Source organism: Tripterygium wilfordii, chromosome 9, assembly GCF_013401445.1.
Source record: "Tripterygium wilfordii isolate XIE 37 chromosome 9, ASM1340144v1, whole genome shotgun sequence".
Lineage (NCBI taxonomy): Eukaryota > Viridiplantae > Streptophyta > Magnoliopsida > Celastrales > Celastraceae > Tripterygium > Tripterygium wilfordii.
In genome coordinates, this window is record NC_052240.1 from 6,033,064 (window position 1) to 6,052,132 (window position 19,069).

The window sequence follows — 19,069 nt, forward strand, 5'->3', positions numbered from 1 at the left end:
AAGAAAAGGGAAAGCAATACCTGAAGTTGAAGGATCAGGTTCTATTCCAGAAGAAGGTCTTTTTGTACGCCCAGAAGATAAAAAGAAAGTTGTAACTGATGTGGAAGTCCAGGAGTTCTTGAAAATTATTCGACAGAGTGAGTACATGATAGTGGATCAATTGAAGAAAACCCTGAACCGCATCGACAAGTCTTGATGAGAACGTTAAATCAGGCGTATGTATCAAACAAGATTCCTACAGATTCTTTTAATGGCATTATGGGAAATGTGTTGGTGTCACATTTGTTGTCCTTTACTGAAGATGATATTCCGCCTGAAGGAATGGGGCATAACAAAGCTTTTCATATTTCAGCTATGTGTCGTGGAAAAGAATTAGCAAGTATCCTTGTGGACAATGGATCATCCCTCAATATTTTACCAAAGGAGGCTTTTGAGAAGCTGCCGATCGACAGATCTTATTTAAGACAAGTGTCGATGGTAGTGAGGGCATTCGACGGAACACGTAGAGAGATTATGGGAGAAATTGAAATACCTTTACAGGTTGCGAGTGTAACTTTCAATGTGCCGTTCGTGGTAATGGATATCTCACCAACCTACAGTTGCCTGTTGGGATGACCTTGGATTCATACTGTAGGAGCCGTTCCCTCATCGTTGCATCAGATGCTCAAGTTTGTTCATGATGGAAGGGTTTATATAGTAAAGGGTCGGTCAGAATGGATGGTTGCCAGCTTGTCTAATAGTTCTTCTATTGATGCTCCGACGGAGGGGATTGAGAGTTCATTCCAATCTTTTGAAATTGCTAGTGCTAGCTATGTGAAGGAAGGACTTTCTCCCTTAAAGCCACAAGTATCCAAGGTTATGAAGAATGTAGCAAAATTTATGTTGAAAAAGGGGTTTCGCCCTGGAGAAGGACTTGGTAAGAATCGACAAGGGATTAAAAAGCCAGTTGAAATGGTGAAACATCCAGAACGTTGGGGTCTGGGTTATAAGCCAACTAGGGTTGATAGGAACCGTGCACAAGCGGAAAAGCAGGCGAAAAGGTTTGCTCGCTTGGAAGGAAAGGAACTGGAAGTTGAAAAGAAACCGATTCCCTGGCTTTATGATAGTTTTGTGTATGGAGGAATGTAGAACAAGATAAGTTTCACTGATACTGGGGCAGTTTTTGGAAAACTGCCACTTGAAAACTCGACTGATGTGATTGGGGCAATTTTGACAAATATATGTGATCAGTTTGAGGAGTTTCAAGTTGCTGTGGTGGAAGAGGAACAGAGTTTGGCTGCTAGACCTTGCTTGGTCATCTCACGTCCTTCAAATTTCATACTTGGCAACTGGACCAGTCTGGAGCTCCCAATATCTCTCAAGAACCTGCAAGAGTAATCCCGAGTGCACTACCATCGTGGGCCTAGCTCACGGCCTTCATTTGGGTCTTTTGTAATGAGCATGCTTTACTTTGCTTTCAATAAATTTTATAGTATGGCGATTGCATGTTCTATATTTGTACATATTTCCTTTTCCATGAAATGAAAGTCCTTTGACAGTTATCCAATTTCATGTTTCTTCATTCCCATTTGAGTTTTTCTTCTCAAAATCATTTATATTCGTTTCTTTAACAGGATTGAAAATGATGATAATGAAGATGACGAACTTAATGAACCAGATTTTGATGCACCCATTAGCAATGTTGAATCTGACTATGAAATAGAGGAAGAAAGTGAGATTTTACCTGAAATGTTAAGACAAGTCAATCAGGAAGAGAAACTAATACAGCCGCACCAAGAGATAACTGAAGTTGTTAATTTGGGAACTGAAACGGAGAAAAATGAGGTTAAGGTAGGAGTTGCCTTCGATGGAGAAAACAAAAGGAAGTTGATAGATTTATTGCATAATTACCAGAATGTCTTTGCATGGTCTTATCAGGACATGCCTGGTCTTAATACAAGTATTGTTGTTCACAAATTGCCATTGATTCCTGAATGTACCCTAGTGAAACAAAGGCTAAGGAGATTGAAAGCGGATATGCTTTTGAAAATATGAGATGAAGAGAAAAAGCAGTTCGATGCTGGTTTTTTAGCAGTGGCTAGACACCCAGAATAGGTGGCAAATATTGTCCCTGTTCCTAAGAAGGATGGTAAAGTTCGGATGTGTGTCGACTATAGAGATCTCAATTGTGCAAGCCCGAAGGATAATTTTCCTCTTCCCGATATTGATGTCTTAGTAGATAATACAGCTAGACATTCTACTTGTTCTTTCATGGATGGATTCTCGGGTTACAATCAGATAAAGATGGCACTAGAGGATCGCGAGAAAATGACTTTTATTACCCTTCGGGGAACCTTTTGCTACAAAGTCATGTCGTTTGGTCTGAAGAAAGCCGGTGCTACTTATCAACGGGCCATGGTCACTTTGTTTCCTGACATGATGCATAGAGAAGTTGAAGTATATGTTGATGATATGATAGCAAAATCCAAAGAAGGTGAAGATCATATTGTGAATCTCCAGAAGTTGTTTGATCGATTAAGGAAGCATCAATTGAAGTTGAATCCAGCTAAGTGCACATTTGGGGCAACTTCGGGGAAGTTGTTAGGTTTCATTGTAAGCAGGAAAGGAATTGAGATAGATCCTGATAAAGTGAAGGCGATTCTAGAGATGCCACCTCCTCGGACAGATAAGGAAGTTAGGGGTTTCTTGGGAAGATTGAATTATATTGCTAGATTCATTTCATAGTTGACGACTACTTGTGAACCTATCTTTAAATTGTTGCGTAATAGTAACTCTACTGAGTGCAATGAAGATTGTCAGATAGCATTTGAAAAGATCAAGCGATACTTGAAAAGTCCTCCAGTGTTGATGCCTCTTGTGGCTGGCAGGCCGCTTATTCTCTATTTGACTGTCTCAGATAGTTCGATGGGATGTGTGCTTGGACAACATGATTCATCGGGAAGGATAGAGCATGCCATTTATTACTTAAGCAAGAAGTTTACTAGTTGTGAAGCAAACTATTCGATATTGGAGAAGACTTGTTGCTCTTTGGTTTGGGCTGCACATCGACTTAGATAGTACATGCTTTATCATACTACATGGTTGATTTCTAGGATGGATCCTATCAAGTACATTTTTGAGAAACCTTCTCCTTTAGGAAGGATAGCTAAATGACAGATGTTGTTATCAGAATATGATATTTTGTATGTCACACAGAAGGCGATCAAAGGGAGTGCAATAGCAGATTATTTGGCGAATGGAGCGATTGATGATACTCAGCCAATGGATATGAAATTTCCAGATATTGATGTTATGACTGTGGTGATAGAAGAGGAGAATCAGAAGGATTTGGCAAAATGGACTATGTTGTTCGATGGTGCTTCTAATATCATAGGATGCGGAGTCGGTGCAGCGTTGATATCACCTGAAAAGAATGTTATACCATTTACAGCTAAGTTGTATTTCGAATGTACTAACAATGTGGCTGAGTATGAAGCATGTACGATGGGAATTCAAGCTGCTATCGATATGGGGATTAAGAGGCTACAGGTTTATGGTGATTCACAGTTGGTGATTAGGCAATTGAATGATGAGTGGGAAACCAAAGATGACAAGCTCATTCCATATTATCAGCATATCAATAAGTTAGTCAACTTTTTTGATTGGGTTGAGTTTGATCATATCCCAAGAGAGGAGAATCAAGTAGCGGATGCTTTGGCAACTTTGGCGGCAATGTTTGATGTAGACCCAAAAGGGGAAGTGCATGTGATTAAAATAGAAACGAGAAGTTTGAGGTTACTGTTCAAATTTGGAGGGAGAGCCTGATGGTAAACCGTGGTATCATGATATCCAACAGTATATTGAAAAGAAAGAATATCCATCAGGGGCATCAGAGAATGATAAGCGCACGATCAGAAGATTAGCAGGATCTTTCTTCTTGAGTGGAAATGTTCTTTATAAAAGGAATGATGGGATAGTTTTCTTGCGCTGCGTTGATGTTGCTGAGGCTAAACAAATAATGGAGGAAATTCATGAAGGAATATGTGGCACTCACTCCAGTGGATATGCAATGGCAAGGAAGATTATTCGTGTAGGGTATTATTGGTTAACCATGGAGAGGGACTGTATAAGTTATGCAAACAGATGCCACAATTGCCAGATTTATGCAGATAGAACACATGTTCCAGTTAATCCATTACATGTGTTGACATCACCATGGCCTTTCTCCATGTGGGGATTAGATGTCATTGGTCCAATTGAGCCAAAGGCTTTTAACGGGCATCGGTTCATTCTGGTTGCTATCGATTATTTTACCAAATGGGTGGAGGCTGCTTCGTATTCTAGTGTGACAAGTAGTGTGGTTGTTCGGTTTTTGAGAAAAGAGATTGTTTGTCGATATGGAGTCCCATAAGGAATTATCACTGATAATGGCACGAATTTCAATAGAAAATGGTGAAGGATTTTTGTGACCAGTTCAAAATTAGTCACCATAATTCGACGCCATACCGTCCGAAGATGAACGGGGCTGTCGAAGCGGCAAATAAGAGCAACAAAAATCCCGCTGGAGTGAAAACCCCTTGTGGGGGCTTGAGGCAAAAATTAGGGAAAAAGAAAAGTTTCTACAAGAGTGAAAACCCTTCCTGGGAGCTTCAAGTAACGTTGATATCAGAAAGGGGTGGAGAAAGCAATTAAGGAGAATTGATAAAGGCCATTATGAGGATTCGAGAAGAATATGGGGAAATACAGATAGCAAGACTATGCATAGTTGAACTGGTTATGATCAGAGGTATCCATGATGAATTTGTGGGGGAGAAACTTCATATGAAAATAGTCAGATTCAATAATTGCAATGTGGGTGCAAACAAAACTGGGGCAGTTTTGTGCGGAATCGGAATTATTTCATTTATATCTTGCAAAGATTTCTGCTATTTCCTTTGTTTCTAACCTTCTGGAATCATATATGTACTTCATCAGTTTCTCTTGTTATCTATCCATTTTAATAAAATGCTCTGAAGTCATTCATTTCTAAGTTCCTAATTCATTGATTGTTTTCATCAAAATTTTGATTGCTTGCATAAAATTCTCATATATTACAAGCATCACCATGCTATTGAATTTATTTAAAATGGAGTAAAGCAATAAAAAAAATCATGACAAGTGCATTAGGACATTGTTCTTAGCAGGAACCTGTGAGATTTTGGTGTTCTTGACTGTAAAGGAGCTAAAAGAAATTAAATGGCGCTAAAAGGCATGGTGGAGCCTAAGAGAGTGTGGTGTTCTTAACTCTAAGAGAGCTAAAAGAAATTAAATGATGTTAAAAGACATAGTGGGGCCCAAGAGATTTTGGAGCCGAAAATCTTTTGTTTGGCGTTAAAGGTATGTCGGATTTGATGGAATTCAGATGGAAGCAGTAAATCGATGGAAAGACCAGACAAAAAGAGAACGAAAGATACAAGAATAAGCGTAACATGGCAGATTGAAGATAGGATGGAATCAAAAGATGCAGTCTTCTCATGATGGATGATTGCAGGATGACAGGGGTGATGGTGCTTACGACAATTAACCAAAATCAAATTTTCAAAAGGAGAAAAATGAAAGAAAATACAGTTTTCTTCATGCATTCATACACTCATGGATATTTTCTTGCATAAAATTCAAACAAACATTTTTTGCCAAGCTGAGAATGGATGTAGTGATCCCCCGCACTTTCTTTTCATCAGCCAAGCTGGGAATGACTGTAGTGATCCCATGCACTTTCTTTTCTTGCTGGCCAAGCTGGGAATGGCCATAGTGATCTCATGCACTTTCTTTTTCTTGTCAACCAAGCTGGGAATGGCTATAGTGATCCCATGCACTTTCTTTTCTTGTCGGCCAAGCTGGGAACGGCTGTAGTGATCCCATGCAATTTCGTTTCTTGTCAGCCAAGCTGGGAATGGCTATAGTGATCCCATGCACTTTCTTTTCTTGTCAGCCAAGCTGGGAATGGCTATAGTGATCCCATGCACTTTCTTTTCTTGTCGGCCAAGCTGGGAATGGTCGTAGTGATCCCATGCACTTTCTTTTCATCAGCCAAGCTCGGAATGGCTGTAGTGATCCCATGCACTTTCTTTGCTTGCTGGCCAAGCTGGGAATGGCCGTAGTGATCTCATACACTTTCTTTTCATCGGCCAAGCTGGGAATGACTGTAGTGATCCCATGCACTTTCTTTTCTTGCTGGCCAAGCTGGGAATGGCCACAATAATCCCACGCATTACCTTTTACAGTTCTTCCATACGAAAATCGGTCGACTACACCTTTGTTTGCCTTTTACTTCATAAAAGACATACAAAGGGGGGCAGCTGTAGTAACCGGTTTTCGTCCGACCAACATAGTAATAACATAAAAGTAAAGATATGAAATCCAAAATAAAAATTAAAGGAAAGAAAATGAAATCCAAACTCACTTTTACTTAAAAGCCCGTGGATTCATAAATTCAAAATTCAACGCCCAATTCCTAAGTTTTGACCCAATTATCAAAAACAAAACCCTAGAAAGTATTTAGAGAATAAAAATAAATTAAAAGTGAAAAAGACCAAAAAGAATAGCCACCTTGGTTAAAAGGAAAGAAAAAGTAAGGGTAAAAGGGACAAATTGAAAGAACTAGGGTTTTAGGAGAGAGGGGGGTCTCATTCTCTCTTAGTATAAAAGAAAGGCAGCATTCTTTGAGGGGAGGGCCGCACAAGGGAAGGAAGAAAAAAAAGAGAGAGCAGCCGCACAAGGGTGAAAGAAAAGGAGAGAGGCAGCCGCACACAAAGAGAGAAAAAGAGAAAAAGTGCAACCGGGTGAGAGAAAAGAAAAGAGGAGAAAAAAGGGGAAGAAGAAAGAAGCAAAATGAGAGAAAAGGCATACGGGTAGTGAAGAGGTTTTGGGGTAAAAAAAGAAGTGGAGTCACCGGACAAAGGAGAAAACAAAGGAGAAGAAGGAGTTTCATTCTCTTCGGTTCTGTTCTCCTAAGAAGGTAATAGATCCACTCATATTCGACACTTCTTGTTCCATTTCACTATTTAAGTTCCTGTAGTTCTACTTTGCATCTCTTTATTTGTGATTCCTTGGATCTGGCTTTCTTTCTTTGGATTTGATTCTTGGAGGTTTATGTCCTTGTTTGCTCACTACTGAAATATGGTTTTTACTCACTTATGTTAGTCCGGTCGCAACATATGTTCTTGGAATGTTGTGATGTATTGTGTATATATACGAGTTTGTATGTATATGTGTATGTGTATATATATGGGTTTGGTTGTGTCCGTGTGTGTATATATACAGTGTGTGTATATATGTGCAATGTGTATATGTATATGTATATGGTGTGGGTGTATATATGTGTACAGTGGGTGTGTGTATATGTGTGCAGTATAGTGTGTGTGTATATATGTGTGCAGTTTAGTGTGTGTGTATATATATACAGTGTGTGTATATATGTACAGTGTGTGTGTATATGTACAGTGTGTGTATGTGGGTATAAATACCGTAGGTATGTGTGTATATATTATATGTGTTTGTATATGTATATGTGTGTGTACTGCTATGGGTACATGTACATGAATTATGTGTCTATATATGTATAGGCAGGTATTCATGATTTAGAGATGGATATGTGGATGATATTATCATATATGTTTATATGTGTACATGAATCTTTGAATATGGATTTGATTTGATATCATGTTTAGACACCCATTTGACCCATTTTGTGTTTGCTTGTTGGGTTGGATCGGGCTTGACCCCATTTGGGCCGGAGGGCATACTTAGAGGATTTGGACCGGGTTTGAGCAATGGGTCCCATTGGCAATATTCCAATTGTTGTGTAATATTTGTATTTCTCATTTTATATTTGTCTTTTGTACATAATTGTAAAGTATAAGCCATGTAATAGGGTAGTGGAAATAATGAAAAGTAGTGTAGTGTAGTTTAGTTTTATTTATGTTTAACGTAATTGGTATATATGTTTAGGGGTTTAGTTTTGCCAAATTGATGTATGTTTAAGGGTTTAGTTTTGCCAATCCATCAATTCAATAATCACGTTTTTACCAACTCTTCATAGAAACAACTTAATGGATACTAAATTGAAGTTAATTAGGAGGAGGACTTGATGACTTTCAGCTCCTGCCTATACTTTAATTATGTTATCTTTTCAAATCAAAATACAATTTATATCTGACAAACAAATTTAGATTGTTCTTTCTGTTTCATTCATTGTTCTTTGATTATATGATAGAGAAATCCTCTTGGTATAAAACCCAATGTTCTTTTGCAAATGCCACCAAATATTTCAAGTCAAATTCCAATAAAACCTATCAAAATGAGATTTTCAAAACAAAGCCTTGGTCTAACATTAATGGAAAGACTCCACCCATTTGATAATACATGGTTTTTCGGGTATATGAAAAATCCATTAAAACAAATTGGGACATACAAACAAGTTTTCAAGAAAAGCACATAGATAAATCTAGGTAACCTTTTAGGGAGTTGTGGGGTGCCTAACACCTTCCCCACACTCAATAGACCCCCTTACCCATTTTCTGGTTTGCAGACCATTTTTAGTGTCCAATTGCACTCATATCAATTGGTGGCTACTCTAAACATTTTTCATCCTTTCATCGCCGGTCGACGTCGTGACCCCGGTTGCGACAACTGGCAACTCTGCTGGGGACATTGGTTTTTATACCAAAGGGGTTGAGCCTGCATGATTGATTTTTGTGCTTTTCTTGTATAGTTTCTATGTTAGTTCCTATTTGTATTTGTATATTAAATTTGAAGAATTTGATAGATTTGTTCAATGTTGTAGATTTCTGTTGGATATATATAGCATACATAAGTCAATATAGTAATAACTGCATAAACAATGACCAAGTTACACAAACAGTAACATACATTAACAAAACAGTAACATAAATGCAATTGCTTATATTAAAGAATACCAAACCAAAACGTCAAGACAATTGATAGGAGAACAGCAAGGAAGAGCGAGGTACGGTGTGCACCGAATTTCCTTAAGGTGAATTTGCCCCAGCCACTTGGTGTCAATGATATGCCAATTATATTCATATAATTGTGCATCCTTTTATATGAAATCTTGCATTGTTTAAGAGTTAATTCGAATTATATGCTGCTTAAAGAGTGTTATTTGCACATTTCAGGTTCCGGAGCATAAATGGAAGAAAAGCAGCTTAATGGATAGGAATAAGCAAGAAATTGGACCCGGAAAGAAAAAAATCCGATCGATCGGACCAAATGCCCGATCGATCGGATTCTAATTTAACTGAATTGGACAGTGGAGAATTCCGATCGATCGGGCCAAAAACCGATCGATCGGCCAGAGTAGTCTCGCGAATTTTTAGGCCTTTAGATGTCCGAAATCAACCTAAAGTCAAGAAAGACCAGCTCAAAACGACATCATCCTGTGAGATAAACGACTCTGGGTCATGGGGAGTATAAAAGGAATAAGTTGCTAGGTTTTGAGGGGTTGGAACTTTTTGGAGAAATTCTCTCAAGCTTGGACGGCAACCCTTGGGAGCTCAAGCTGGAATTTCAGGGGTTTCATCTAATTTCTTCTCATTTCTTGTATTAAATGACTGCTAGTATGGATTTCAAGTTGTATTTCGTGATTATGAGGAACTAATCCTCTAACTAGGGGTCCTAATGGAACCCCTCTTTGAATGTTGAATGAACTTGATTTTTAGCCTTTAATCTCTCTTATGGTTGTTGATTTTCTATGGATACACTTATTGCTTTCAAATGCTTGATCACCATTTGAATGATTTTTAGCTTGAGTTGAGTCCGGAAGGATAGGCCTAAGGTTGCAAGAATCCGTAGAAAACATAAGTTGAATGAACCATAGAAATATAGGTTTATGACTTATGCAATTGTTAAGTGATTTCCATTGATCTTAATGGGTTTACAATGTACTAATCCGAGTGTTAGGAATAACCCGGATTTATGTTGAAAACACATTCGATGTATCTAGGAATAGAACATTGAATAGAGTGGGAAATTGATTGTCAACAACTAATTTGAGAATTGAGAGTTAAAGAATCAATGGAGTTCAATTGGATGAGAGGTGGTGAAATTAGGAACCCTAGTGTTTAACTTTCTTGGAAATCAAATTGTCGTTTGTTGTTAGTTAATTGTTCAATTTGTTACTTACTTAGTGATTTTGCAGTTGCTTGTTAGCTTTGAATGACCACAATCACAATTCGCATTGCCAATTAGTGTAAAAATTGTTCGAATTGACTTTGAATTTGAATTTGCTAAAATATCCTCGTGGGAACGATACTCTACTCATTCTTTATTACTTGTGCGACTTGTCCGCTTGCGAATAATTTCACAACAGTCAACACTTCCGGACAAGCACCTCCCAAGATACAACGCTCTTTTTGTGTAGGTAAGTGACACTTCAATACCACACAACACTTTCGAACCAAGAAAATGAATGTACTCTCGGATTTGTGAACAAAAGAATAAGAGGAGAATAATGGTTTTTTTTGTAGTCTCTCAACTCTACAAATAAGCTCTCTATTTATAGTAGAGCATTTCAACAAAATGGTCCACAAAATCAGCAATATGGACTGATTTTTAGGACTCATTATTGACCCACTTTCATGGTGAAATTATCTCCACTAATCATTGACCATAAACAAACCAAGAAATTTGTGGGAGGACCTTAACTAACTTTGAATTGGTCATATTATGCACCAATGTATGAGCTTGGGAACACGTTCTTCTAATCCAGAATTAATTGCTATTGATTTGGAGATTGAAAGGACTCTTCACTATCTTAGACGAGAGCTTATTAATAATCAAATGGAAGGCTTTGGGGACAATCAAGGAAGGGGAAATCTTGGTGATCTTGGTGGAGCTGTAAATGTGAATGGTGGCAATGGTAATGGTGGAGGTGTTAATGTAAGACATGGTGATGATGAGGTTGAAGGTCCTCCTAGACAATTTGATCCTCGCTCTCTCGAGGATTGTGCTAGGCCTACTTGGGACACCAATCCTTCAAGCATCCGCTATCCCCCTATCAATGCTACTAATTTTGAGATCAAGCCGGCTATCATCAACATTATCTCTAATTCAGTGGTTTTCTATGGTCTTCCCAATGAAGAGCCCAATATTCATCTTCGCTCTTTCTTGCATGTGTGCACCACTTTTGGGATTAACGGAGCTTCTAAGGATGCTATCTTGTTGAGGTTATTCCCATTTTCTTTGAGGGACAAGGCTAAGGGATGGTTGATGTCTTTGCCTCCCAACTCTATCACCACTTGGGATGAGATGGCGGAACAATTTTTGACGAAATTCTTTCCTCCAAGCAAGGCGGTGCTAATTAGGGCGGATATCATGTCTTTTGCCCAAAAGGATTTTGAATCATTTTATGAAGCTTGGGAGCGCTTTAAAGGAATTATTCGAAGTTGCCCAAATCATGGCCTCCCGGAATGGGTAGTGTACCAAGCTTTTTATAATGGTTTGAGCATGCATACTAAGGAGACTATTAATGCAGCTGCGGGAGGTTCCTTCATGACCAAGAATCAAGAGGAGGCTAGAGAATTACTGGAAAAAGTGGCCAAAACCACTAACTCTTGGTCTTCGGAGAGGGGGAATCCAAAGCAAGGAGGAAGTTTTAGAGATGATGAAGTTATGTCTACCTTGGCTATAATGGCAAAGAAGATTGAGGCATTGACACTAAATCAAGCTCAAGGAGTACATGCTATGCAAAGCACACCTTCTCATATGTCTTGTGATTATTGTTGTAGTACTAACCATCACACCGGAGAATGCTTGATCACTAATGCATCTTCGTCTCAAGGTGAGCAAGTTAATGCTATTGGAGGTGGATATTACAGTCGGCCCCGAAATGATCCATACTCAAACTTCTATAATCCGGGGTTTCGGAATCATCCAAACTTCTCTTGGAGCAACAATAAAAATGTGCAAAACCCCCCCCCCTCAACAAATTCAGCCACAAGAGAAAAGGAGGGATATCGATGAAATGTTTGCTAAAATGGCCGGAAGTATGGAGGCATTAGCCAACAACACCAACAATTTCATTAGCAAGACTGATTCTGCATTACAAACTCAAGCGTCACTGATTCAGAATCAAGGGGCATCCATTAGAAATCTTGAAATACAAGTGGGGCAGCTAGCTAATGCCCTATCATCAAGAGAAAAAGGGGAACTCCCTAGCCAAACGGAAGTGAATCCAAAAGGTAAAGATCATTGTTATGCTATCACCTTACGGAATGGGAATCTAGTAAAAACTGCTGCTGATCTCGATGCTGAAAAAGCGAAAAAATTGAAAGATGCAGAATTGCAGAAAAATGTAGTTGAGGAAACACAGAGTCCAAATCCGATCGATCGGACCTCAAATCCGATCGATCGGATCCCTGAATTTGAAAATGAGACAGGAGAAAAATCCGATCGATCGGACACAATTCCGATCGATCGGACCACTGCAGACCAAAATGAAAGTGTTGAAAATATGCAGAAGAGCAAGGATGTGCAGTCCCGGTATGCAGTTGAATTGGATTGGCCTGATAGTTCATTGCCAGCACCTCCAGTTAAAGCATATGTACCTCCAATTCCTTTTCCACAAAGGTTGAAAAACACCAAGACGGATTCTGGATTCTCAAAGTTTCTTGATGTGTTCAAGAAATTGCAGATAAACATACCTTTTGCCGAAGCTTTGGAGCAGATGCCCAGCTATGCCAAGTTTATGAAGGAGATTCTTTCTAAGAAGCGGAGGTTGAAGGATTATGAGAGTGTCCAGTTGACAGAGGAGTGTAGTGCAATAGTGCAGCAAAAGCTTCCAGTTAAGAAGAAAGATCCAGGAAGTTTCACTATTCCTTGCACTATTGGCAGTACAGTAATTGAAAGGGCATTATGTGATTTGGGAGCTAGTATCAATTTAATGCCACTATCGATAGCCAAGCTCATTGGCTTGCATGAAATCAGCCCCACTACAATGTCTCTTATCATGGCGGATCGATCTATTAAACATCCTCGGGGTATCATTGAGGATGTTCTTGTCAAAGTAGACAAATTGGTTTTTCCGGTGGATTTTGTGATTCTTGATATGGAAGAAGATTCTAATACTCCAATTATTTTGGGGAGACCTTTCTTGCGTACGGGGAGGACTCTTATTGATGTGGAAAAAGGTACTTTGGTATTGAGAATTGCGGATGAAGAAGTCACGTTCAAGGTGTTTAACACTACCAAGTACCCGAATGACGAAGAATCTTGTCTTTGCATAGACTCGGTGGACCATATTTTGGCTCATACTTATTCCATCAATTCTTGCCAAGACCCTCTTGAGTCTTGCTTGGTGAATAGAGATGCTCTTGAATACGGTGATGATGAAATGGTAGAGTTTATGAATTGGTTAGAATCGATGCAAGAAGCTAAACCAAGAAGATTCCAGCGATTTGAACCGCTTGGTGTTTTGTCTTCAAGGCCACAACCAAGTATCATAGAAGCTCCAACACTCACTTTGAAACCTCTTCCGTCTCATCTTCGGTATGCTTACTTGGGAAATTCTACTACCTTGCCGGTTATTATCTCTTCGAAGTTGAATACGGAAGAAGAGGACAAACTTTTAAGAGTATTGAGGGAGCACAAAATGGCTTTGGGGTGGACAATAGCAGATATTCGGGGAATCAGCCCCACTATGTGTATGCATCGTATTCTAATGGAGGAGGATTACAAGTCTTCGGTAGAGCATCAACGCCGACTAAATCCCAATATGAAAGATGTAGTAAAAGCTGAAATTTTAAAACTTCTTGATGCAGGAATTATTTACCCTATTTCAGATAGTTCTTGGGTAAGTCCGGTGCAAGTAGTCCCCAAAAAGGGTGGAATCACAGTGGTGAAGAATGAGAAGAATGAATTGATTCCCACCCGCACTACGACTGGTTGGCGAGTTTGCATTGATTATAGGAAGCTCAACAATGCCACTAGGAAGGATCACTTTCCTTTACCCTTTATTGATCAAATGCTAGAGAGGCTTTCGGGATATTCCTATTATTGCTTCTTGGATGGTTATTCGGGGTACAATCAAATCCCCATTGCTCCGGAAGACCAAGAAAAGACCACTTTTACTTGTCCTTTTGGCACTTTTGCTTATAAAAGGATGCCTTTCGGCTTATGTAATGCGCCGGCCACCTTTCAACGGTGTATGATGAGTATTTTCAGTGATATGGTGGAGCACACAATTGAGGTATTCATGGATGATTTTTCTGTTTTTGGCTCATCATTTGACTCTTGTTTGAAAAATTTATCTATGGTGCTCCAAAGATGTGAAGAGACTAATTTAGTGCTCAATTGGGAGAAATGCCATTTCATGGTGCAAGAAGGGATAGTCTTAGGGCATCGAATTTCTCAAAAGGGCATTGAAGTGGACAAAGCTAAAATTGAACTTATTGAGAAACTCCCTCCACCAACTTCGGTTAAAGAGGTGAGAAGTTTTTTGGGGCATGCGGGATTCTATAGGCGTTTCATCAAGGATTTTTCGAGAATCACAAAGCCTTTGTGTGAATTATTGTTGAAAGATGTTAAGTTTCATTTTACAAAGGAGTGCTTGGCAGCCTATACCACTCTCAAGGAAAGGCTTACTACAGCTCCTATTATCACTTCTCCGGATTGGAACATTCCATTTGAGCTCATGTGTGATGCTAGTGACTACGCTATGGGAGCGGTTCTCGGTCAAAGGAAGAATAAAATTTTGTATGTTATCTACTATGCTAGCCGTACTCTAAATGATGCTCAACTCAATTACACAACAACGGAGAAAGAACTTTTGGCGGTTGTCTTTGCTCTTGACAAGTTCCGGTCGTACTTGATTGGCTCTAAAGTCATTGTATACACTGATCATGCAGCCTTGCGCTATTTATTAATGAAGAAGGAAGCCAAGCCAAGGTTGATTCGATGGATTCTTCTATTGCAAGAATTTGACTTGGAAATTCGAGATAAAAAGGGATCCGAGAATGTGGTGGCGGATCACTTGTCTAGAATATTGGAGGGGCGTGAAGAAGCGACCATTCCTATCAAAGAAACATTTCCAGATGAACAATTGTTTGCTATTCACTCTTCTACAACTCCTTGGTATGCTGATTTTGTAAATTATTTGGCCAAGGAGATCCTTCCTCCGGATTTATCCCACTCTCAAAGGAAGAGATTCCTCCATCTTGTTCGGTTTTATTATTGGGAGGAGCCTTTCTTATGGAAGCAATGTATGGATCAAATTATTCGTCGGTGTGTTCCGGAGGAAGAAATGATTAGTATCTTGAAGCATTGCCACTCGTTTCCATGTGGTGGTCATTTTGGCGGTAACAAAACGGCAGCTAAGGTCTTGCAATCCGGTTTTTATTGGCCTACTTTGTTTAAAGATGCCCACTCATTTGTTTCTGCTTGTGATGAATGTCAACGTACTGGGAATATTTCAAATCGAAATCAAATGCCTTTAACCAATATTCTCGAGGTGGAGCTTTTTGATGTGTGGGGCATAGATTTTATGGGGCCATTCCCTAATTCTTTGGGAAATTACTATATCCTTATGGCGGTTGACTATGTTTCTAAATGGGTGGAGGCCATGGCATTACCCACCAATGATTCCAAAGGGGTGTTGAAGTTTTTGAAGAAGAATATTTTTACAAGATTTGGTACCCCGAGGGCGATTATTAGTGATGGGGGTACCCACTTTTGCAACCGGCAATTCGATTCCTTGCTTGCCAAATATGGCATTACTCACAAGGTCGCTACTCCGTACCATCCTCAGACAAGTGGCCAAGTGGAGATTTCTAATAGAGAGTTGAAGAAAATTCTTGAAAAAACAGTCAATGCCTCAAGGAAGGATTGGTCTTTAAAGCTAGATGATGCTTTGTGGGCTTACCGTACAGCTTTTAAAACTCCTATTGGCATGTCTCCCTTCCGCTTGGTATTTGGGAAAGCTTGTCACCTCCCGGTTGAATTGGAGCACAAAGCCTTTTGGGCTATTAAATTTCTGAATTTTGACATGGCAAGTGCGGGAGAACAACGGTTATTGCAATTGAATGAGCTTGATGAAATTCGCCTTGATGCTTATGAGAATGCAAAAATCTATAAGGAACGGACCAAGAAATGGCATGATAGCCACATTGTTCGGAAGGAGTTCAAGGTGGGGCAACAAGTGCTGTTATTCAATTCAAGACTCCGTCTATTTCCGGGCAAGCTCAAATCGAGATGGTCCGGACCTTTTCTAGTTACCACGGTGTTTCCTCATGGCGCCGTTGAGATCAAGCATGAAACTATGGGAACTTCATTCAAGGTGAATGGGCAGAGATTGAAGCCTTATTATGAAGCTGAATTTTCTGGAGGGAAGGTCACTCTTCCTCTCCAAAATCCACAACAATGAGCAAGCCATAGTCGGGCCATCGACTATAAACTAGGCGCTTGTTGGGAGGCAACCCAACCGGGGTACTTTCGTTCCCTAATTTCTTTTGCATTGCTTTATTTTCATGTACATATTTGTTTTGCTTGTTTTGAAAACTGCCTGGGTTGGATTGGAAGTGTTATGGTGCAGGATATGCAAAATTGTGAAAATATGGACAGAGACGAAGTCCGATCGATCGGACCATATAGCCGATCGATCGGATCGGGTAAGTAAAAAAAAAAGGGGGGACCCGTGGGAAAATCCGATCGATCGGACCTTACTTCCGATCGATCGGACGCGCGGGCCAGGATTTTTAAAGACCCCAGCCCGCGCCGCGCCCCTTCCCCTTTTACCTTTTCTCTCTTTTCTCTCTTGTTCTCTCACCCGAACCCGACTCCATCAACCATTTTTCATCATTTTTCTTTCCCGTTTTCTTTCATTCACTCATTTCTCTCACTTGGGTTCATCTCCCTCTCAGGTATGATTCCTTCACTCTTCCTTCGCATTTAAATTTTGAGATTGTGTGCTGCCATATGTTGATATTTCCTGATAATTGGAGATTTGGGAGAGGTGGGCTGTATGGATTGATTGAACATGGATTCGAAGTGTCTGAATGTTTTGTTTACTCTTATTCCATCATTCTTTCTAGGAACAAGGGAAGCCATTACTATTTTGCACTTTGTTCTTGACTTGTATTCCTTATGCACACAATGTGTTCGATGAAATGTTCCAACCATGTTAGAGTGCTTGCAATTATCACGTTCCAATTTTGATATGCTCTAGTGACCTGTATGAGTGTTTTCTTGCCAATTTGAACTGTTCTTCACTATTGCAATATGCCCGCGCTCAAGTTCTCATTTTCATGCATAACGAGCTTAGTAAAATGTGTCACCCACTTTTCTTTGTTTGAAATTGCGAATTCACATACGTTTCTTTGTATGCTCACTTCCCTTGCTCCATTATATACATATATATCCTGTTGGGTCGTGCATTGAGGACTTTTGGTGTTTATTTGCCCATTATTGATTTTTGCGCACAGTTTCTGATGCGTGTGGTTTTGGGTGAGATTATGTCTTCCACATTTGAAGTGCGGGATTTGTTTGAATGCTTACACTATTTTGAAATGGATGCCTGTGGGAACTTGAGCTTGTTAGATGTATCCGACCTTGTTGTCCTTGTGTTTTCCATATTTTTGCATCGTGCTCTCATCTGTTTTCGTCTTTTGCAGCATGGGACGACGCAAGGCAGCTGAGGCGTCCGGTTCCACCACACCTCCATCCTCCCCCAAGCGAGCGCGGGGCACTAAGAAGAAAACTTTGGCACCTCCGCGTCCGCGGCCATCGGAGGATAATTTTGCTTCGGCTCGCATTGCGAATGATTGGAGGCTCGACTCCCGTATCATGGACGAGCCACTGAATTCTTGGGCCGCGGGGTACTTGAGTCGAGCTCGGCTAGATTTTCTGTGGAACTACCGCTATTTCCGGCTTGATGTATACTCCACTTTAATTCGTGCTTTCTACCGTACTCTACGCACGGTTGATTCCAGCGAGGGCGACGACGGCCCCGAGCATTACATTGTGAGAATACCCAAGATAGACAAAGGAGCCGTTTCTTATACATTCACTACTGCTGATATTTGTGATGCTCTTGGCTATCCTGCTTCTTATTCAGAGGATCTTCCAGTCGGCCCTCCGGTAGAGGTGGATCACACTACCATGTTCCACACGTTAGTTCCCGACCCAGTTGTACGCCAGAGAAATAGGCATGCTGCTACGAGAGGCTCTATTCCCTCTCGTCTTTGGATTATTGACAGTATGATGAAGAAAAATTTATGGCCCCATGGCCATAAATCTGAGAGACGCGGCCCAGCCTTGGAGTTACTGTATTTCTTCCATCAGGAGTGCTGGTTTGATATTGGCTATTATTTTGTGCGCTCCATGCTGCAATGCACTACGGAGGTGTGTCAGGGGAAGAAGATGCAGTTGTTCTTTCCCCGGTTGATCACTCGTTTGCTCCGTCATTTGGGGCACCCGCTACCAGAGACCGGTGATGCTGATCCTCTTGTTTCTGAGCTCTCCCCCGCCGACTGGAATCTGCGTACAGGTCATCTCCCTCCAGCTGTTGATCCGGCTGCTGAGCCGGCTGATTCTAGTCCCCCGTCCAGTCCGGCTGATCCACCACATGTTCGCTCTACGGAGGAGCGGTTAGAGGCCATTGAGATGTTTCAGATTGAGACACGTGACCAGCTGGCTGCCATTCGTGCTCAGCAATCGGAGATGGTTGCTCTTCTACGCCAGCTGTCCATGCAGTCTTCTAACGCGCCAGCTGCTCCTGCACCTGCTTCTGCTGGGCCATCCACTGTTTCTCTTCCATCCAGGCGTCGTTCCTTCTGAGATTGCCCAGGTTGTTTTGTTCCTCTCCTCCCTACTGTGTACTCATAGTTTGCAACACTGAGGACAGTGTTCCCATCAAGTGTGGGGGTGGGAAGGAAAAACTTTTTATTAGATCATGTTTCTTCTTTTTATTGTGTTTTTCTTTTCTTTTAGAACCTTTTAATTTTATGGTAGTGTAACTTTTTCTTTTGAAACTTTTAGTGTTGCTTTCCCCCTCTATGATGCTTCCTATTGATGTGTTCAATGCATTGGAGATGAATTG

General features: G+C 40.4%; 1 protein-coding gene and 1 non-coding gene across 2 annotated transcripts; one reads left to right on the plus strand and one right to left on the minus strand.

Annotated features, from left to right (window-relative positions):
• The first annotated feature begins 321 nt into the window (after positions 1-321).
• Positions 322-18,807, plus strand: LOC120005963. The gene is made up of 12 exons (XM_038855842.1): positions 322-502; positions 3,374-3,437; positions 11,424-11,594; positions 11,766-11,818; positions 12,312-12,519; positions 12,607-12,720; positions 13,123-14,370; positions 14,485-15,193; positions 15,491-16,317; positions 16,893-16,984; positions 17,064-17,106; positions 17,643-18,807. The coding sequence occupies exons 1-12, from the start codon at positions 322-324 to the stop codon at positions 18,805-18,807; spliced, it is 4,875 nt and encodes a 1,624-aa protein (XP_038711770.1).
• Positions 11,335-11,441, minus strand: LOC120006747. Its single transcript, XR_005470090.1, has one exon. It is a non-coding gene; the product is annotated as a small nucleolar RNA R71 (small nucleolar RNA).
• Positions 18,808-19,069: the final 262 nt, after the last annotated feature.